Genomic DNA, 22,368 nt, shown 5'->3' on the forward strand with positions numbered 1-22,368 from the left:
AAATTTTAAAAAAATTAAATAGATATAATTTTTTTAATTCAATAACATTAACTCTTTTTTACTTGTTAAAATATGTTTTAAATTTACATTTAAATTTAAATGTACCAAAAATGGTGTAAACAATATCCACATAAATCGTCATTTAAAATATCAAGAGAGTTTTATAATTGAGTTAAAAAAATTAAATATATTAGTTTTTGAAAGTTTGAGACTTGTATACGAAATTCTGTCTCCAAATTTAGAAAGTAAATATTTCACTATAGTAAGTAAACTATTTCATCTCCTCGTACTAATAAGTGATTAGTTTATTTGTATGTTTTAATCCATAAATTTAATATTGTTATAGACAAAAATATTTAGTTACACTTTTTTTCTTTACGATGTGAAGATTTATGAAGCAATTGAATCATTTTCGACTATACATTACATATAATCAATTATCTAAACATAGCTAATAATTAAATATTTAAAAATATATTTTACTACATTTTAATAAAATAAATAATTTAAAAAATATTAAAATAATTACTAAAATAAAATAACATAGATATTTTTCTTGATATTAATTTTATATTACAGCAAATAAATAACTAAAAAAGAAAATAAATTATTTTTTATTTGAATATATCTTCATTTTGAAATCATAATTAAAATCTCAACAAAAAAACTAATTAAAAGTTATAACATTTTGAAATTATAGTTTTTTTAGTATATATGGAAATGAATAAATTGATTTATAACTCCTTGAGATCTGTTTGAGTGACCAGTTAAGTGGATCTATCTTCATTAAAATAAAAAAAGACAGTCATCATCTATTTTAAGTCTTACAAACATGTAATTTGATTAGAAATAAAGTAATCATGATAGATATGGTGGAAACCTGGTAGCAGATTAGTGGTCATAAGCCGAAGAGAAACAACAAAATGAAAAGGAGGGCACCATTCATTTCACACCAAACAATCTGATTAATTTATAGCCAAACATAAAAGTTCCATGATTTTGTTATAGGTTTAATGTCTCAATAGTCCCTGTTTTTGTTCAGAATTTGAAATAGGTTCCTTTATTTTTTGGCGTCTCAATTGGGTCCTTATTTTTGTTAATTTGATGCAAATAAATCATTTCCGTCAATTTTATCAAACGGCGTTAATGAATGTGTGACGTGACCGGCCTGAGGACAGTATTGACACGTGTAAGGCCACGTCACACATTCATTAACGCCGTTTGATGAAATTGACGGAAATGATTTATTTGCATCAAATTAACAAAAATAAGGATCCAATTGAGACGTCAAAAAATAAAGGAACCTATTTCAAATTCTGAACAAAAATAGGGACCTAAACCTTTTGTTATATCAACGCTTCCCCCTAACTGATATAAGAGTGTAAATTATTTATCTCCTACAAACAAAATTGTTTATGTTTATTTCCCTTAATTCAGTTATACATTGTTAACGATAATTTAAATATATTTTCAACTTTTTATTGTTTTAAAATGTATTTTAAGAAAATTGTGATGAACTTTAATTTTTTAAAATAGTTTAATTCAACAAATTTAAAGTCAAAACATTTTAGAGTTATTTAAATAAATGTAAAAATAGTTTCAAAACGGATCCTTATTTACAAATCAATATTAAAGATAAGTTTTTAAAATAATTTTTTAGAACAATCTGTGAGAGAACTTCCAATTTAGAATATATCAAATAATTTTCTAAAAGTTTTACATAAGTTAAAATAAAAAAGTGTTATTGTTTATACCATTAAGGGTATTCTTTTTTTTTTTGTATATATATATATATATATATATATATATATATATTTAATTTTACATTTTAAGTAATTATTATTTTAAATTACAATAATTATATTTTCATTTTTACCTTTAAAATGACTGTTAATTTAAATTTAATCATTTTTTGAATTAAAGTAATTATTTTATCATTTTATTTTTTAATTGAATATTTATTTAATTTTTTTGAATTAAATTAATTGTCTGTATCAAGAAAAAGAGAAAAACATATATTTTTACTAGTAATAATAACTAAAAGGATATTTTAAATTACAACGTTTAATATTGAGTTGATTAATATAGTTGAGTCTAAATTCATTTTATAATTAGTTCTTAATAAATAATACAAATTTGATTGATTTTGGGAGTTTATAGAAAATTTGTGTGATTTTACGGTAGATATTGAACCTATCATTATGTATATATAAACTTCTAAAACTTAATTGATGCATAAATTAATTTATGATAATTTTTTTTGTTTTCTAAAAGAATTTTAATCTTGTTAAATCATGTCTTATACAGCCATAGCAAACATTTTTAGTAAAAAAGTACAATCGGAGAAAACAATACTGTGTATATATAGGGCTCAAACTAGAAAATGTGTGGTATAAGTCAAACTTCTTACAATTTGCCTTGTTTTGACCAACTAAAATTTTACGTGCAGTGGGCGTAATTTGGCTATGGAAGAGGGGCATTTTGTGCAGAAGAAAGTTCATTGAGGGGTACATTCGGTATTTCATGTTCAGAAAAAGATGTCGACTGTCACATGTATTTTATTTCCAAGACATTAACAAAGTGTGAATGTGGTGGCTAACTTTCTTACTATTAGAGTATTCTTCAATTCACAACCTACGCTCTGCTGCAACTTCCGTTTTATTGTTTTCCCGTCGGAGAAGAACGTTAAGCAGACAAAACACATATCTTAGAAGGGTGTTGTGTTGTGTGTGCTGTGCTGAATTACTTCTTCAACTGCTGCAGTCATTAATTTCAACCTTTGCAGAACCTCTGAAGGTATGCATATTTATGTCTCTGGGCAATTAATTCATTTTTTTTTCAGTTTTCTTTTTTAAATTTTCCCTCAAAGGGGATTGGTTCTCTTGTATGAGCACGCATTTATTGAGATAGATGGCTACCCAACGGCACCGATCACAACCTTTAATTTTCATTTAATCCATCATCTGAAAGATTATCGTCTTACCATGTTTCGGGAGAATTCAAGTTGAATTTTTGTTTTAATAATTTTCAGCAAGGGAAGGGGGATGATAGTGATTACCAATTTGAAGTTAGTTCAGTTTCAATGAGCATCTAAAAATGTTTGTTCACCACCGTACGAATCTCGTTATAGTCCTCACGATCTTGATAGCGTGCACAACAAGAGCGCAAAACCTCACCTGTAATAGGCAATGCGGGAAGCAGAGTGTTCGGTTCCCTTTCGGATTCTCCGAAGGTTGTGAAATCATACTAAACTGTTCCGACAACAAAGTTCGTCTTCACGAATTTCTGGTCCAAAACATTACCAACAGCAACATACTCGTCAATCTCCCTGCAAAATGCAACCGCAGCATGGAATCCATCGAGCCACTTTTCGGTAACAATTTTGCTCCCTCTGTTAACAACAGCTTTCTGGTGCAAGATTGCAGCGATGCGTCTCGAGGGTGCGCTTTTCCGGCTTCGAATTTTGTGGAAACCTGCGATAAGACAAGTGGTAATATCAGTTGCTTTTCGAAACAAGATGAGGCGGGTGTTCTGACGTACAAAGATTTGAAAGAAACTAAGTGTAATTACTTGTTCTCTGCGATTTATTTTGGGCAGAGCAAGGAGATTACGCTGCAGTTTCAGGTGGTCGAGTTGGCGTGGTGGCTTCAAGGACAGTGTGATGAATGTTCTGAAAACGCTACCTGCTCAACGGTCCAAAGAGGGTTTCGGTGCCAGTGTATCCATGGTTTCACCGGCGACGGCTTCATAAATGGCACCGGTTGCCGGAAAAGTGAGTTCACATTATTTATATAATCATATATTTATCTATCTACTGGTTTTATTATTTTATTATTATATGGTTTGGTTCTTGCTTGTGGAAAAATTGCGGGGTTTGACTGAGAATTTAACACCTGCTTGCGGCTTTATGTGCTGGATAACCATGTGGCAAGACCCCAATTTTGACCCGTCTCAAACAAATACCCATCTTCTTTAAAATGTTAGGTGCCTAGTGTATATCTATCACACCATATCGAGAGACTGCACTCATTTTTTTCACATTCTATTTGCAGAAAACATGCACATTTTCTTCTTAATTTGCAGAGTTAACATCGTACAAGAGCATTGATTTCCTTTTTAGCTTGAGAATGACCTAAACTCAATGGATGGAATGGAAAAATTTGTTAATATGTTATAACAATATAATCTCCCTCTCTCTCTCTCTCTCTCTCTCTCTCTCTCTCTCTCTCTCTTATTTTATAATTAATTATTTTAGATTTTTTCAGTAAAATATTTTATCATGTTTTATAAGTAATGTACAAAATAATACTTATATATCTTTCTTAAATATAAACATTGACTTTATATTCGAATATGTTTGTACTCGTAAAATATTTGAGTGCATACTACTGAATTATTAATGATGTATTCAAAAGTTAAGAAAAAAACAAATATTTTTTAAAACAAAAGTATGAAGAGACGTACACTGTACTAGCTCACCTAAACCCTACCTGTAAAACCACGTTGACTTTCCCTTTCTGATAAAACAACTTGCATTTTGTTTTTCTTCTGGTGGTCGTGTAGTTCACAAGGCATTGCAGGTTCCCTAATTTTGGATAGATATGGAAGAACAGCTATTGATAGCTTTGCTTATAAACCTATTTAATTTTTACCCCATTATAATTTTCGTGTTACTTCTCTAAGGAATCCAATCTCATGGAAGATAGGGAGTATGGCAACTGCATAGATTATTGGCGTTATGTTCTGAGTTTTCTTTTATTTGAGTAGGGTTGGAGGGAATAACGAACGCGTTATTTGTTTTAAATGGTAACTTAACCGAACAGAATCCTTGAGAAATCAAAAGTCAACATGTTTTGGCTGCACATGCGTGGTTGAATGGAATTGAATTTTCAATGTATTAGACGTGGTCAAACGGGAGATATTGCTCAACGTGAGCAATTAGTATTAGGAACTTGCCAAATTTAAGGTAGTAATTACTACTCGTAACATTAGGCATATGGCATCACTGAAAATTTATTTATCACCCATATGTTGACAACGCAAATTGAATGTGATTCGAATTACCCTTTCTACTAGACATTTTCTCAATATAGATATCTCATATTGACATAAAACCTTAGTTCGAACATTTTCTGTGCCACGTCTTGACGATTTTTCCTATTGCACGTGTTTGGTTTATTTTTTAATTCAGACGGGTTTATAATTAAAACTTTACAGAATTCAAACATTAATAAAAACTGAAGCAATTTCTGATCAATAACAATCATGTCTTCAAAAGCTATAGATCAAACGAGGAAGATTTTAGTAGATACTGCATATCCAGAACATATGTTTTTATCATCTAATGTGATATATTAGTTTTTTTAGCATATATCGTCATTGATTTTAATCTGTTCCTACGGTTGCCTTGTCATCAGCTTCGGCTTCAAGTTGCAGTGCATCGACACTGGCTTCCGGAGGATGTGGAAAAGCAACCAAAATCGGCGTTGCTGTTGGAGGTATTATAGAATAGAACCTTAACATCTTAATGTCCTACTCGTTTCACTGTATATAGTCATATGTTGGAAATTTGTTTCACACGAGAATCTTTGTTAACCTGTCAAACTTTTATTGAATGCATATTTTTTCACGTTCTTGATACAAACATGAATACAGAAGAGAAGTTCTTAAATTTCATATTTGGATTAATTCTGCATGATTGTTCACACTTGACAGCGAGCATAGCTGGAGCTTTGGTGGTGGCTGGTCTATTTCTTCTATGCTACTGTGCTAGGCGCCGCTCTATTTGGTTGGGAAAACATACCAGAGTAAAGCGGCAATTACGTGAAGCTGCAGGAAACTCAAGTATACCTTTCTATCCCTACAAAGAAGTAGAAAAAGCCACAAATTCTTTCTCTGAGAAACACAGGCTGGGAACCGGGGCATTTGGTACAGTTTACGCCGGAAAACTGCACAGTGATGAATGGGTTGCTATCAAGAAGTTAAGGCAAAGAGACACCAACAGTGCTGACCAAGTCATGAATGAGATCAAGCTCCTTTCTTCAGTGAGTCATCCAAATTTAGTTCGGCTCTTAGGTTGCTGCATAGAGAAGGGAGAGCAGATCCTTGTTTATGAATATATGCAAAATGGAACACTTTCTCAGCACTTGCAAAGAGAGAGGAGTGAAGGACTGCCGTGGACAGTAAGACTTACCATAGCTACTGAAACTGCTAATGCTATAGCATATCTCCATTCCGCAATTCACCCCCCAATTTACCACAGAGACATAAAATCTAGTAATATACTTTTGGATTATCACTTCAAATCTAAGATAGCTGATTTTGGGCTTTCTAGGCTTGGCATGACAGAAACATCTCATATCTCAACCGCTCCACAGGGGACTCCTGGTTATGTGGATCCCCAATACCACCAGAACTTCCATCTTTCTGATAAAAGTGATGTGTACAGTTTTGGAGTGGTCTTGGTAGAGATAATAACTGCCATGAAAGCGGTTGATTTTTCTCGACCTAGGAGTGAGGTTAACTTAGCTGCACTTGCCGTAGATAGGATTAGGAGGGGTGCTGTAGATGAGATCATAGACCCCTTCCTTGAACCACACAGAGATGCTTGGACACTGTATTCTATTCATAAGGTAGCTGAGCTTGCATTTAGATGCCTTGCTTTTCACAGTGACATGAGGCCTACTATGATGGAAGTGGCAGAGGAGCTAGAACACATTAAACGCAGTGGATGGGCAACTATGGAGGAAACTGCCATGACTTCATCGAATGGATCCACTTGTTCATCACCTCGCAGTGGAAGTGAAAAGTCATTGAGTGGTATCAAAAAGGCTGGCCAAGGGAGTGCGAGATTGATAGTTCCCCAGAAGATTGAGAGATTTTTTCATTCTGTGGAGGTGAAAGACAGCTCTCCTGTATCAGTACATGATCCTATTCATTGGTCGAGTGGACACAGCTCACTTTCGTCAAACAGCTTGTTAGTAAATGTCATCCCTTGACATGTATACTTACTTTGGGGTGGCTAGCCTCCATAAATGTGAATACTAAAGGCATATAACACTTCCTTTTCTCTGTCGCAGTTGTTGCTATACCTATTTTTGTGTATGATTAACTTCCAAATATTATATTCATAAATCATCAGTGATCAATATGCAGAATTCACTACTCAGTCAGGATCAACACTATGCTAGTTACTGTATATAATTATGGTTGAAAGAAACCACCTTTGGCTACAATTGTCATTTTGGGTGTCTTTGAGTAGTCCAAGTTATGCCAAGGTATACAGTTTCAGTATATGAAAAAAAAAATTATTTGAATTTAATTTTAAAATAAAAACATCATTTCTTTTAAAAATATACAAAAGTTTTAAATTATTCGGAACCAACTTTTGAACCAAAACCAGTTTTAAACTTAAAGTAGCTGGAATACGAGAATCCCCAGGGATCTTGGGGCAGTGTTTGCAGACATGGATCTTACATATAGTGTGCAGGATGAGAGCAAGCATTGTACTAAAAGCTAGAAATCAACATAGCAGAAGAAATTGAAAAATAACGGAGAAAAATAATTAATTTCTCTACCCTCTGTCATGGATAAAAATCTTTTTTAAAATCGATTAAGTGAACGGTTAAGAAATAAACCAGATTAATTTAAAAATGTTTTCATTAGTTGACGCATGATCCACGTCTATCTCAACCCTGCTTTAGTGAATTTTCATTTTGAAAAAGAACAAAAGAATATATATTATTTCTATTAAGCTGGTGATGTTTTGAAACACCAAATACATTTGAAAGTTTCAGTTATGTTAGAAAAATTCACAATAAAACAGTTGAATCTTAAGGCATTGGCCACTAGAACTTGAAGAGTGTCCAACGAAAACACAAATATGGTAGAAAACAGCGTTGACCAGTAGAACCCTAAGGGCGTCCTGTAATTATAAACGCGATGTATGGCAAATGTCATTTAAATCTTAGTCGTGGTTATTGAGTGGTAAACCCTGATAGGAGCAGAAAATTCATTGTTTCCAATAAACACATCACTTTCTGATAGACTGAGAATTCCGTGCATTTAGAATTTGAAGGGGAGTGGAGTGTACAGATATAAATGGTTAGAAAACAGAAAATGAATAGAGTAACAGGCCTGTAAACATTCAAGTGAATTTTAATTATAACAAGACTAAGAATATAGACACATTTGAGCTAACATGTGTGTGACTGATATCTAGATTTTTAGATCCTAATCTGTGACAGACTTGCACAATGTTCATAATAAGATTGTGATGTGGATAAGAAAAAATAAATGTAAACAAGAGTAACAAGTTGTTTGCTCACTGACAGATGAAACTGGTCATCTAACCATGACTTCTTGGATCAACAACTTGATGCACTTTCCTTGTTTCAGCACTTGAATATTGGCCTACAACACGAGCGTGAGGAACGGATGCTTGTCCACGAGCAAGGGCATCCACATTTTCAAGCAGGTACTGTCTGGGAAGCCTACCCACAACATTACCCTCCTCATTCCCTTCCTTATCAAGGAATGAAAAATGTGGAATACCCTCCACGCCAAACTCGTCAAGCTCTTGCTCCCACTTTGTGTTATCAACATTCAACATTACAAAATTAACTTGATCCCTGTGTTGAAAATTAAACTGTGTCAACACTAATTAACACTGGCAATAGCAAAATTAAGGACCTCTGTTTACTTTTGTTTTCATTTCTTATCTTCACTTTTAATTACAAAACTATCATATTTTTTCAGTCAGGATGTTTATTTCTCAAAAATTATACAGTAAACATAAAAAAAAAACATATTTTTACCAAGTGCAAATATTTGGAAACAGAAACCAAAGTAAAGATAACATAGAGTTTTGTGATTCAAAGTAAAAAGTAAAAAAGAAACCAAAACTCCACATTTCCTCATGTAAAATGGCCTTAATGTTCTGCTTAATATGAACGATAATAAATAGGAAAGCATGTGTTTTACTTAAAAGGTGATTACTTGTATTGCTGCTCAACTTTGTATACGTCTGGAGCTAATTCCCGACATACCTCACACCAATCTGCATAAAACTCGACCACAGTGGGTTTCCCATTGGAGAGAGCCTGGACCATCCAATATGAAAGCACAAGAATTATAAAAAAAATGGTGCCAGATACTATGTAACACGGTTTGAAAACCTTGGGAACACTAACAGATATATTGACATAATTAACACAAGCTAATTAAAAGAAGAAAAGCAGTGGAGGGCATAACCAAACCTCTTCGTAAGGCACTGCAGTGGTAGAGAGATCTTTGAGAGAAACACCTAAATCCAACCTGGCAAACAGGAAAAGTCCCAAAGCCGCTAAAGTAGAAACAAGTGCGATTTTGTTGTTGACATCTTTGTTTGGCAATTGAGGAAGTGAACTTGTGGTCGTCTTAGTGGTCTGAGTATTGACTGTGGTAGGTTCAACTACTGGTTTTTCTTGTTCCTGAGCAGAGGTTAGAGGAAGTTAAGGTACGAAATAAAGAACCTCATCCAATTTTCTGTTTTTGCAGAGCAACGGAAACATACCCTTGGAGGGACATCCTTTTGATTGGGGTTAGGATTTGTTTGGCAAGCTAAAGTCTGAAATTTGCGGGTGTTGATGCGACTGTGTTGAGGATTTGCAGCGAAGCGAGTAATTGGTAAACATGGACGGAATCTGTGCAGTGTGATGGGGTTTGGGGATGTGAAACGCGCCATCCACGGAACCAAAATTTCCTAGATGCAGAATTTCAGATTGCAACACCCACCGTTCACAGTTGACAAAGGAAGATTTTTCTTTCTGTCCCTTAGTATGGAAAAGAAACAAGATAAATTCAACTTCTATTTTATAAAATATAATAAAAACTCCTGTTGGAGAATGTTAATTCCATTACAAAAAGGAATTGTCTAATTTATTTGAATTAAAATGGAAGGTAAGAAATAAAATAAAAACATTTTTAATTTAAAATGAGATATGATTTTCTTAGTTTTAAGTTTTGAATATTCTATTTAAAATCTATTCAATGTCATTCTTTTTAAAAACACGTATAAGAAGAAAAGTGTAAATGAGATTACAAAAAATATTAAACAAACTTAATATATTAATTCGTCACATATTTTTTTAATTTTTTTCAATTTCGTTTTACTCTTTTAAACTTGTTAATTGAGTTATTGTATAGTCAACTAATATTTGTATTTTACACCTAAATCTTTGGATGCTTCTTTTTTGCACTCTTTTAAAGGCTTGGAACACAAAAAGGTTTTTTTAGAGTTGTTGTAATATTCCGTTGTCAACAAGCTTAGTACAAAATTGATAAGAAAAACCTTACCCATGATGACAATCCGTCACATGTTTCGTTAGATGTAAAGAGGTTGATATCCAATGATTATATGTTTGATTAATAATATCCAATATGTTAAGTTTGATTAATCAATAACTATATATTATTATACTTATTTGTATTAATTAAATTGTTTACCTTTAATATTCATGGAATCATAACTATATCTATGACACTATGAAGTTATATTGTTGTGTTTATATCTATATATTAAAGTTTATTATTTACATTTTTTTACATCATCTAATCAATGCTTTATTTAAAATTAAATTTTTAATTTTGGTTAACTCAATCATAATATAGTTTAAAATATAATTATATATAATATATATTTTTTTAAAATATATATAATAAATACATTTCTTATTATAAAAACAATCAAAATATTATTATTTAATTTTATAAAATAAAATACTTATATTAAATTATAATTATATTTTCATAAACTCAAATTAATATAATAAATATTTTATAATTTTGAAAATCTTGTACATTATTGCTTGAATACAAATACTAATTAAATAAAAAATATTATATAAAAAATTGTAATTATATTATTTTAAAATAAAGGGTCAAATGACCAATTTGAAAGAAGGAAAAACTACCTTTTGTGAGTCCTCAACCAGCATTCCTCTATTTAGGCGTACAAATATGGAGTCATCGAATATGTACATATATTCAGTTTCTGTTAAAGATTAAATATGATTTCAATTTATTAGAAACTTTTGTATAAACTTACTACTAATCTTGGTGTGCATTTTTCATAAACGTTTTCTAAGATTAAAAAACTTATTCTCAACGGTTACAGTTATGGAATATTCCAACAATACATTCATTATTAAAAATCTAAATCCACATGTTCATGGTGATCTTGGTCTCACTTTAGTCACTTAAATGAACCTGAAAAGAGTGATCGAACAAATTTAAAATTATCTGAAGGTAAATTTCTTATTTTATCTAAGTGAATTTAAAAATAAGTAAAAGCAAATTTAAAAATAAAATTTTTAATATGTGACATTAATCAAATCATATATTAATTTTAAAAAAACTTTAATTTTAAATTTCCTATCAATTTGCTTTCAAATTTATTTTAATAAAGAATAAAAAATTTTCCCTTCAAATTTTCTAAATAATAAGAATAGAATAAAAATGTGTTACAAAATACTGGGACATACAGAACAACTGAAGCAGGCTATTGATGGTAGAAACATTCTCACAGTCTTCCCTTCTACGCGGTTACCAACCCCTCTGCACAATCTGCTCCGTTTCCTCTTTCATTTTCTTCAGACTTTTTGTATCCAAAATAAGGGGGATGTCCTGTGCGGCTGATTCTTTGGCCGTCAACCCCGTCAGAAAAAAAAAAACAGCAACTGTCTCAGTTCTCACGTTTTAAAGTGTCGACAAAGGTTTCACAACACACGATCACAACCAACTTTGGTCATGACGAGATTGCACAAACCATGTCACTACCTCACTGATCCTCTACCTGTGTGACCATGGTTTGTTTCCAAATTTAACTGATTTATTTAATTACTAAAATGTCCTTTCTACCATCACTTCTACCACGTGTCAAACTGTCAATACCGAAATGGTATCAAGCGGCAAATTTGGGTACTGAAATGGTGCGGGTATAAGGCCCATTTCGTACTCGGGTTTCCTTTTCATTTTCACCATTTTGCGCCAGAAACCAAAGCCTCAAATCAAAACCCAAACCCTTGCGAATTGAGGTCACTTCAGTTTCGATTTTTTCTTTCTCTCCCGTCTCTGAAGGGAAATTCGAGAATGGCGGAAGAAGCTCCTGCATCTGAAACCTCTGTCACAATGCCTCGGCTGGAGGAAGCTGTCGCAGTGGACGAAACCCTAAACTCTTCTGAGAAGGACAAGAGCGAAATATCTGTGAATGCTTCTACAACCCATGGTGTTGAAGAGTCTGTGTCTAAGGCTGAAGCTTCCGTTAGCGATCCTCAGAAGTCTCTGGAGTTGGCGAATGAGCTGATGGAAAAAGGGAACCTGGCAATAAAAGAGAACGATTTTGGAGAAGCAGCTGATAACTTCAGCCGTGCTCTGGAAATCAGGTTTCTTTTACTGTAAAATACATTCTCTGTGTGAATTGAGTTTAATCATTCTGCTAAAAGGTTTGAAGAAATTCTCTTTTAAGACTGTATGGTTTATGCATGAGTGAATATGTGTGCTTGATTAATAGAAAACAATAGTTGATGTGATGTTTCATACCCTAAATTTATATATATATATATATATATATATATATATATATATATATATATATATATATATATATATATATATATATATATATATATATGTATGTATGTATGTATGTATGTATGTATGTGTGTGTGTGTATGTGTGTATAATGCTCTGAAAGAATATTTGAAATAAACAGAGTGTCTCATTATGGTGAACTTGCTCCTGAGTGTGTGCACACATACTACAAATATGGGTGTGCTCTTTTGTACAAGGCTCAGGAGGAAGCTGATCCTTTGGCTGATGTGCCCAAGAAGGAGGATGGATCTCAACATGACTCCACAAAAGAAGGACCTGCCAAGAGTTCTGGGAACGCAGAATCTTCCACTGCTTCTTTTTCGAGCAATGCTGTGCAGGATTCAGCTGACCAGGGTGAAGCTGTGGATGATGGTCAGTGTGTTGTCTCTAGGGCTTACTGCTTAATTTTTATTTTATTTTTGTTTATAATTTATTGCTCCATTTTTTAAAGTTTTTTATACCATGGTTCTTTATAAGATGAATTGGACATATATGTAAAATGTGATGCAAATTTGAAATTGTTTCAAAAAAATTGTTATCTCTTAGCTAGTTTGCCTTAGAAAGCATGCTGCCCTACTCAACCGTCTTTGCAGACAAGGGGAAGTGTTTTGAGGCATTGATTATGTGATAGATTATAAGATGTGCATTTTATTTAGAGTTGCCAGAACATTTTTTTATATCAACAGGTGTAATTAGCTTGATTTATGAGCTGTTTAATGACAAATTGAAAAACATTGTTTAAGCATGTTTATGTGTACTGATAAGATGTTTATGTGTACTGATAAGATGTTTATGCATGGCACTGATGTTAACATTATAAGTCGATTCTCTCCTACCAGTAGCTAAGCCAGTGAGATACCAGTAGCTAAGCCAGTGAGAAAAGAAAGAGCTCGTGGTTGATGCAGACTATATAAAGCAGGATATTTATGAATAAAAATATGTACAACGCCTCCTAAAATTTTTAGATGTAGATACTGGGTGTCTGAATATCAACCATATTTGAAAATTTGGAGAAGCTAGCATAAGGTCACTTTTGTATATATGTGTGTGTGCATTACGTTATTCCCTAATCAAGATGAATTTTATAATTTATAACCACAAAAGATGTAGTCTGCAGATAAATCAGTTTCTTAGTGTTAGTTCAATTTTCAAACATGAAACAGGGTCCACCAAGAATGATGAGGAAGAAGGTGACGAGGCTAGTGATGCAGAAGACTTGGCAGAAGCTGATGAAGATGAGACTGACCTGGATCTGGCATGGAAAATGCTTGATATTGCTAGAGCGATTGTCGAAAAGCAATCTGTCAATACAATAGAGCAGGTGGACATACTATCAACATTGGCAGATGTTGCATTGGAAAGAGGTATTTCCATATTCATATACTCATTTTAAATTTTATTAATTCTTCTCCAGAAAAACAAAAAGGTGGAATATGATTATATTAATAGCTGGATGGATTATTTCCTGGTTCTTGTATATGCAGAGGATTTTGAAACTTCTCTGTCAGATTACCAGAAGGCACTGTCCATCTTAGAGCAACTTGTTGAACCAGATGATAGAAAAATTGCTGACTTGTATCCTATGTTTAATTTTTATCTAAATGTGTGGTTTTTATGGTGTCTTTAATTTAAGCAAAGTAGATAACTGAATATGTCCTCTGCTGCTACTTAACTCCTGAAAATAGAAACTTTCGCATATGCTTGTGTTTGGAGGTTGGTTCTAAGGCTGAAGAAGCAATTATCTACTGTCAGAAGGCTGCATCTGTTTGTAAGGCACGATTGCATCGTCTTACAAATGAAGTAAAGAGTTGTTCAGATTTGACATCTGTGTCCGAGTTAACTGAGAATGTACCTACAGACCCCAATTCTGACCCTAATAACTCAATTGTGGATAAGCAATCAGAGATTGAAACTCTGAAAGGTCTATCAAGTGAGCTGGAAAGAAAGGTAAACTTGGTAAATTTTTTTAAGATAACTAGCTATCCTATGCTTTTATTTTGATATAAATGGGAATTTATGAAATTGCAGCTTGAAGATTTGCAACAGTTAGTCTCAAATCCAAAGTCAATTTTAGCTGAGATCCTAGGAATAGCCGCTGCCAAAGCAGGCAATGGGAAGGAATCATCTCTGGGAATGGTGAGTTCCTCACAGTTGGCTACTGTAAAAAACAATGGAGGTTTTGACTCTCCATCCATTTCAACTGCCCACACCAATGGATCAGGTGGAGTCACACACCTTGGTGTGGTAGGAAGAGGTGTTAAGCGACCATCAAATGCCAGCTCGTCAGAAGGAAGCACACCAAAAAAACCAGCGTTAGAATCAACTGAAGACAAGGGTGATGAGAGCGCTTGCTGATGTAATTCTTGGTTCGTTTGTATGGTGTGTTTAATTTGAACTTTGAATGCAACCATACAGTTTGGTGACACTAGTGAACTATTGATGAGAGGATATTTTTAGGGGATTGAATGTTTTCTGAGAAAGTCTTCTGCTATATAGTCTCCGTACTGGCTTTATGTGCAGCTAATTGATATCGTCACAAATTTCTGAATACTTGAAATGACATTCGTAAAAAAATTACGATATATTTTTTTTCAATTAAAATCACTCAGGGTATTTACTCTGGATTTGGTTGAATGAGTAATAGTTATGATTTTGGGGGGCATGGTAATTGATTAATTACTGAAGCATGCTACAATTTTTGTTTAACCAAGCCAGAAGGTATAATGAAACATCCATATCATAACATCGCAGCCCAAAAATAACAGGATAAATGAAAAATGATTGCACGGGTCTTTCCACCGTTGTGAATAACGGATGTTTCTGTCGATCGAAGTTAAATACTGTTTCTTGGATTCTTAGTTTGTTTGGCAAAATTCATTTATAAGCTTGCTCATGCATGTAAACTATAAATTAGGAGTTAAAATCTGCAAGCTTTAAAGGCTGTGATCGATTTATATGTTCTCTACCGAATTGTTTTGGTTATATTTCTGATACCTTATGATGGACTTCGATTTTTTTTTCCGTATAAAGTATTCTCAATTTGATTTCTCTAAATAAGTTTGAAGTATATTCGAAGAACCATCTGAGGGTTCTCTGCTATTTCTTTCACCTAGGATAAAAAACCATATTTAAGATCGCGAAACAAAGAGACAACGGATGCGGCGCAGTGAAAGGAGTATTTAAGCATCTTAACCTAAAAAATAGCTCTATATATTGAGCACCCCTACTCGAAGCTGTAAGATCAATTACTAGTTACTATCAACAAATGAAAGAGACCTAGGAAAAGAAGTGAATGCGATGTATTTTGTCTAGCGGTTATTCCTAAGAAGGTGGCATAATGGTAGTCGTTGAATGCAATATCTGGTCCATAAAGGTTTTGAAAGGCAAATTAGGAATAGGAAGAGTGGCTTCTAAACAGAATCTCTGAAATGGAATAACCGAATAATTATGCCAGGCGTTATCTTCAGTATCGAGGTGGCCCCATTAGTGTGTGACACAAGAGAAACTAAACCAAGAAAGCGTTGATGTTAACGAGATGACAGGATCAACAATGTCATCTGAATACATTCTTTATAAAATGGGTTTGTTGTGTCATAATACCATACTCTGAAGCAAGGCATCGTTGGAATTGCTCAAGTGTAGAAGAGTTTCAACTTTCAAAGCCAAAATCATGTGCTATAGGGTGGAGTGTAGAAGCTGTGGGAGGTACACGTGGGGAGGGTGTGGGAACCACCTGACCACCCTCTACGCCAGCATTGACGAGGGAATGCACTGCACCTGCCGCTCATGGCCCGGCGTTGTCATACCCCCCAGAAGCACCGACACGGCTACTCAGCAACCAACTCAGCCCAACAACTCTTCCCAAGGTAAACCTTTTCAACTTCCTCTTAATCAATTACGTTACTTTAAACTTTATGTAAATACCAATTCATTATGGAGATGGAGTGTACCTGTTGGTTTCTGCAGCAGGCAACGGGAATGCTCAAAGTTGATGGAGCTGCGTTGGATTCTGATCCGTACAAGTTCTTTTCGAGTTATACGACGACGTGCAGAGGGTAGTATCGTGTGTTATAACTGTTTAAGGAGGTTAATACTAATATAATAATGTAATGTAGCGTTGGTCATGTGAAACTGACCAACATGAACCTGCATTCTTCTATGTTAATGGATCCATTAATAAAGAATAAATTTCTCTGCTCTAGTGCCCTGTGTAATAAACTTCGTATGCTTCAAAGTTTGTCAGTTTATGTTTTGGTTTTAGGTATATTATTTTTTATTCTGTCATGGTTTTCTATCCCTCTTTAACCCATACTCTGTTAACGTGGGTCTGAGAGGGAGGAATTTGGTAAAAGGAGGGAGGGGGAACATTTAAAATATTTGGATATAACCATAATTGAAAGGTTTAATTGTCATTTTAGTTTCAATAGATGTTCTTGAACTTTTGCTCCTCTTTTTAGACGCATTTAACGTGGGTTCTAACGACTTGGTTATGTTATCTTTATCTTCGAATGGATGCTATCTGCAGGGTTTTTACGATTTTCAAATGCTTATTGAGAGATATACTTTTTAATTGTCATGTTTTATTATCCATTAATTTGACTTTGAGAATTATAAATCTCAAAAATGTCGGTCAAGAACATAGTTCTTGCATGAAAATTTTATGTATATTGTCCTCTACGTGAGAAACCATTCAGAAGTTAATTCAACGGTTTATTAAATTTAAATTTTCGAGGGTGCTTAAGTTTTTGGATATAGTAAGAAAAATGAAACACTGATTTTCTTCTACATTGGAATTACGACCAAAAGTACAGTGTAAATACCAAATCTAATCTCTGTAAAACAATGGAGACTAATCCATCGAATGATTAAAACTTAGAGAATAAATAATCAAAACTAAAAACAATATTTTGGAACTAATTAAGATAACGAGCCGTAAGAGTTGCTGGTATGACTAATATTTTCGAAATAGCAAATAGCATCTTGTAATGGTCCCCTGTGTCCAAAAACGTAGCAGCGCAAATAGGCTAGATTGACAGTGTGAGTGACCAAACAGTAACTGATAAAGAAACTTCTACACCCATCACTTGAATTCTCAAATAAACTGATCCATTGGAAGGCATTTGAAAGGGTAAGGTCCGAATTTACCTTCGTATCCTTTCACTTTTAACTCTTCATCTTTAAAACAAACAATTCTATTATTTTCTTTTTATCCTGTTAAATTCATCAACTCATCTTTCTTTAAATCCATTCTCACAAGTCAGCAAGTTGAAGCAAATACTTACATTATTTCCTTTTCTTTTCTCACAAAGAGTACATCTATTGAAGCAAAGACTGCATTATTGAAACACTTCCCTCCCACCCTTTTTCTATATTTGTACACATTGTCATGTGCGTGTATCAATTTGAACTCTTGGTTTATTTTGAAGAAGTTCTTGGAATGCTGCACTGCACCTTACAGTGGTTGTTTACTCAGTAAAGGTAGCCGTAAATTCTACGAAAGTATGAGACAAAAGATATGCCACGATAAATGAAGACACCTCTCAGTATTTGTCTTTCTCTTTACTCAATTTTGTTTAGTTTGGAAGCTCTAAGCTTATCCTTTAAAATGTATTCCTCAACTTTAGGAAAACTAATTTCATTAACAATAATACTTCATACCAACTTTCTGTTATATATATATATATATATATATAAGGCTTCCTTCCCCCTTAATCTGGTTTTTACTAAATTTACTGTGATTACTCTTAATCAAGGGCAGACAAGAGGAATGCTTACATATTTTCTGGTAGAGTGAATATAGAAGACGTTTCATGAATTTATTAACATCCTCCAAACAAAAGGTACTATTAATAATTCCTTCTGTTTTTAGTCTTTATTAATTTGAATTTTGTCATGTTTTAACCTATATTTTTTTAGTTTTATCATCAACTAAATTTAATTTAACATTAAAAATGAAAATTACTAATTAATATAGTATAGTAATAAAGAACATTTTAATTATCATAAATTGAAATATTTATTATTATTTTAATTAACTTTGTTTATTTTAAAAATTAACTAATTAATAAAAGATGAACAAAAGAACCAGTAAAGAATGTTGTCCTAAACCAACTAAAGAAATTTGCAATTAACATTGCATTCGTTAACTCCGCCATGGCAGATGATATAAGGTCCCGCTGGGCCTTTTAGAGAATTATTTGACAGGTTCCGTCTAAAATAATGATAAGATGATCTATTATCTAAGCAAAGCAACACTGTATGTGAGAAAACCAGAATTCTCATTCCTAAACTAAATTATTCCATCATTTGCGCAAAAAGTAATAACCTGGTTGGCAAGCAATGCTATATGGGTAATGAGTGAATGTTGTCTTTCCAAAAAGAAAACTAATCAGTGACACCTCCTTTTTGTTGAGTTTATTGCCATCTTAATTCATGAGTGAGATAAACAGTAGGTGATAGTGAAGTTCTGCTGAAAGTCAGAGAAGAAGAAAGAAAAGGAAGTTCTGATAAAGGAAGGAAAGGGATCCTATGGATCCCCTTTTTAGGAATTTGGTCTAGGTCTATTTGTCCGTTTTGAGTTTGTAGATTCCATACTGTTTCACCCGGTCCTTTCTTCGTCTTTTCACTTCTTATATTAAGCTTTCATGTGTTCTTTTCCACATAAAATCTCCAAAAGAAAGCACAAAAAGACAATATTTTTCTTCCTTCTCATCTATCTATATTTCGCAATTGGTTGTGCCAGTCAAGTCTACTTTCTACAATTCGTCTATAATTCAGGGTGATAATAAAATCACTGTCCCACAATCCCCTACTCACATTATGTATGCTTAGTTTTCAGCATCTTCAGAATTCAGTTAAACTGAAATCTGCTTGTATTTTTGAATCCTGGTATTTTTCTGAGGAAATGACAACAGGGGAGCAACCGAATTCCAGAGGGCAAGCATGGTTAGATTAATAACTTCTCTCACTGGCTACCTTTGAACCACGCTTTTCTTGATCCAAAAGTGACCATATTCACAACAATTCCTTATTGCAGGTTTTGCACAACGGAATTGCCAAGTGACCTTTTGGTTGAAGTAGAGAAGATGAACTTCCATCTTCACAAGGTGAGCTTCCGATAGCACACTAAAACCAATATTCTTATCTTATGCTTGCACACCCAACAATTCTCTGTACTTGGTTTCTCTAAAATTTGTCCCGTGTCGTGACATGTTTTATTTCAGTCCCCTATGATGTCAAAAAGTCGAAAGCTTCACCAGCTAATAACCGACCAAGAAGCAAATCATTCCTCTGCTACCACACCAGAAGCAGAAGAGGGGGGCAAACACTGTCATTTGGTATTCGCAGATTTCCCCGGCGGCTCCGAGACCTTTGAATTAGCCGCGAAATTCTGTTTCGGCGCCAAAATCGACTTATCTTCTTCCAATGTGGTTCCTCTCCGCTGCGCCGGGGAATTTCTCGAGATGACGGAAGAACACTCCGAAGAAAACCTGATCTCCAAGACGGAGACCTTTCTCTCTCAGTCCGTGCTAAACGGCCTCAAGGACTCCATCATAGCTTTGAAATCCAGCCAGCGCTTAATGCCTCTCGCAGAGACTTTAGGAATCCCGCGGAGGTGCGTCGATTCCATCGTCTCCGAAGCACGGTTTAGGTGGCCAGTGAGCGATTCCGCTTACACACTGCGGGGAAGAAGAAAAGCCATGATCGATGGTGAAGAGGACTCTTGGTTTGGGGAGCTCACGCTTCTAGGTTTACCTATGTTCAAGCAATTAATTATCGCCATGAAAGGATCTGAGTTGAAGCCGGAGATAATCAAAACCTGCCTAATGCATTACGCTAAGAAACACATTCCAGGCTTGTCGAGGTCCAATCGGAAGGCTTTGACATTGTCTTCTTCAGAAGCAGAACAGAAAGAGTTACTTGAGATTGTGATCTCGAACCTCTCATCCAAGCACTCCACGCAGGTGAGGTTTCTCTTCGGACTGTTGCGAACCGCTGCCATGCTGAGTGCTTCGGAAGCATGCAGAGACGTGTTGGAGAAGAAGATAGGATCGCAGCTCGATGAAGTTACTCTCGATGACCTTCTCATACCTAGCTATTCATATCTAAACGAAACTTTGTACGATATCGATTGCGTAGCGAGGATTTTACGTTACTTTTTAGAAGAAGAGCGAAAAGTGGCTGCAATCGACGGCTGCGAACCAACGTCGCCGGCGATGATGCTCGTCGGAAAACTCATCGACTGTTATCTTTCAGAGATCGCTTCCGATGCCAATCTCAAGCCTAAGAAATTCTACGATCTTGCTATCTCAGTTCCTGATCAAGCGAGACTGTTCCACGATGGTCTCTATCGTGCCGTAGATGTCTACCTCAAGGTACATACAAACTATTCCGATATTACGTGCTTCTGTAAGAAACATAATTGATTATTGAAAATCCTAATTTCGGATCGCTAATTGCAGGCGCATCCATGGGTTTCGAAATCGGATAGGGAGAAGATTTGTGAAGTGTTGGACTGTCAGAAACTTACACTGGAGGCGTGCACGCACGCCGCGCAGAATGAAAGGCTCCCGCTGCGAGCGGTGGTTCGCGTGCTCTTCTTCGAGCAACTTCAACTGAGGCACGCCATCGTCGGAACGCTGATGGCAGCGGAGGAGCCGGCAAGGCTTTCGGTGCCGTCGAAGGATGCAGACGGGGGTGGAACAGGGGAAGGATACACGTACGATGGCGGCGATATTAACACGTGGCAGGTAACGGTGAGGGAGAATCAAGTGCTTCGCTTGGACATGGATAGCATGAGGTCGCGGGTGCATCAGCTAGAACGAGAGTGTTCTTCGATGAAACGGGTGATTGAGAAGATGGACAGGACGGGCCCACAAGGCGGCGGGGCGTGGCTCGCTTTGGGTAAGAAGTTCGGTTGCAAGTTCAAAACGCAGGTTTGTGATTCCCATGAGCGGACAACGGTGGTTGACAAGCGCGAGGGTAGGCCCCACCGGCGTCCTCATCGTGAACAATAAGTAGAGTAGCACCCTAGTAAAACACCTTGCTGGATGACACGTGAGAATATGATTGGACTTTGGAATGCGTGATAATGGGTTCCACTGGTGCTGAAGTAGAATGGTTCTATGTCGTTTGTGCCCACATTGTGTTTACCTGTAAATACACCCAATAAATTTTTATACACCTTTTATATTTGTTTTTTCTTTTTTTAATTTTTTATAAATATAAAAAATTATTTTTTAATGAACTAATTTTTTTTAAAAATGGGTTGTTAATAGGGTAAGTGGTGTCAGAAAACTTTTTTCAAATAATATTATTAATAAAAATACACTGCAAATAATTTTTGATGAATGGGTAAATTGCATAATGACTCGCCTTTCTAGGTGATTGGAGTGCATACAGGAATCTTTCACTTAAATATTTGTTTTTTAAAATGATAAGATACCGTCACAATATTATTTTATAACATATTAATATCAGTGTCATTTTAATATTAATGTTTATTATTATTATAATGATTAATTCATGTTAGTATTTATAATTATTATTATTAATCGTAGAATAATTTTGAATCAATTACACATAAATAATATTAAAATGTTATCAAAGTTTATTTCTACTCTTTAAAACAATCCTTCTCTCAAACAATCAAAACCAGTCATTTGTATTTTATCGTGTGTCTCATTTGACAGTCATTTTATCACTTTAAAAAAAATTAAGGATTCATTCCCAAATTTA

At 34.5% G+C, this 22,368-nt stretch overlaps 4 protein-coding genes across 4 annotated transcripts; 3 read left to right on the forward strand and 1 right to left on the reverse strand.

Annotated features, from left to right (window-relative positions):
• Positions 1 to 2,584: 2,584 nt before the first annotated feature.
• LOC124829194 (wall-associated receptor kinase-like 14) lies at positions 2,585 to 7,168 on the forward strand. The gene is made up of 4 exons (XM_047302660.2): positions 2,585 to 2,796; positions 3,032 to 3,772; positions 5,418 to 5,498; positions 5,716 to 7,168. The coding sequence occupies exons 2-4, from the start codon at positions 3,097 to 3,099 to the stop codon at positions 6,996 to 6,998; spliced, it is 2,040 nt and encodes a 679-aa protein (XP_047158616.2). The 5' UTR covers positions 2,585 to 2,796; positions 3,032 to 3,096; the 3' UTR covers positions 6,999 to 7,168.
• A 955-nt stretch (positions 7,169 to 8,123) lies between these two features.
• Positions 8,124 to 9,822, reverse strand: LOC124829193 (thioredoxin-like protein HCF164, chloroplastic). The gene is made up of 4 exons (XM_047302659.2): positions 9,554 to 9,822; positions 9,258 to 9,470; positions 8,998 to 9,101; positions 8,124 to 8,630 (listed from the first exon to the last, which is right to left on the reverse strand). Exons 1-4 carry the CDS (start codon positions 9,722 to 9,724, stop codon positions 8,348 to 8,350), a joined length of 771 nt encoding a protein of 256 aa, XP_047158615.2. The 5' UTR covers positions 9,725 to 9,822; the 3' UTR covers positions 8,124 to 8,347.
• Positions 9,823 to 12,018: 2,196 nt separating this feature from the next.
• Positions 12,019 to 15,149, forward strand: LOC124829192 (NASP-related protein sim3). Its single transcript, XM_047302656.2, has 6 exons — positions 12,019 to 12,422; positions 12,752 to 13,002; positions 13,794 to 13,994; positions 14,115 to 14,205; positions 14,316 to 14,577; positions 14,659 to 15,149. Exons 1-6 carry the CDS (start codon positions 12,130 to 12,132, stop codon positions 14,983 to 14,985), a joined length of 1,425 nt encoding a protein of 474 aa, XP_047158612.2. The 5' UTR covers positions 12,019 to 12,129; the 3' UTR covers positions 14,986 to 15,149.
• A 3,671-nt stretch (positions 15,150 to 18,820) lies between these two features.
• On the forward strand, positions 18,821 to 21,829 carry LOC124829190 (BTB/POZ domain-containing protein At5g66560-like). Its single transcript, XM_047302654.2, has 4 exons — positions 18,821 to 19,575; positions 19,667 to 19,736; positions 19,854 to 21,005; positions 21,093 to 21,829. Exons 1-4 carry the CDS (start codon positions 19,454 to 19,456, stop codon positions 21,645 to 21,647), a joined length of 1,899 nt encoding a protein of 632 aa, XP_047158610.2. The 5' UTR covers positions 18,821 to 19,453; the 3' UTR covers positions 21,648 to 21,829.
• Positions 21,830 to 22,368: the final 539 nt, after the last annotated feature.

The sequence above is a fragment of the Vigna umbellata genome, chromosome 10, assembly GCF_029865625.1.
Source record: "Vigna umbellata cultivar VRB3 chromosome 10, Vumbellata_1.0, whole genome shotgun sequence".
Classification (NCBI taxonomy): domain Eukaryota; kingdom Viridiplantae; phylum Streptophyta; class Magnoliopsida; order Fabales; family Fabaceae; genus Vigna; species Vigna umbellata.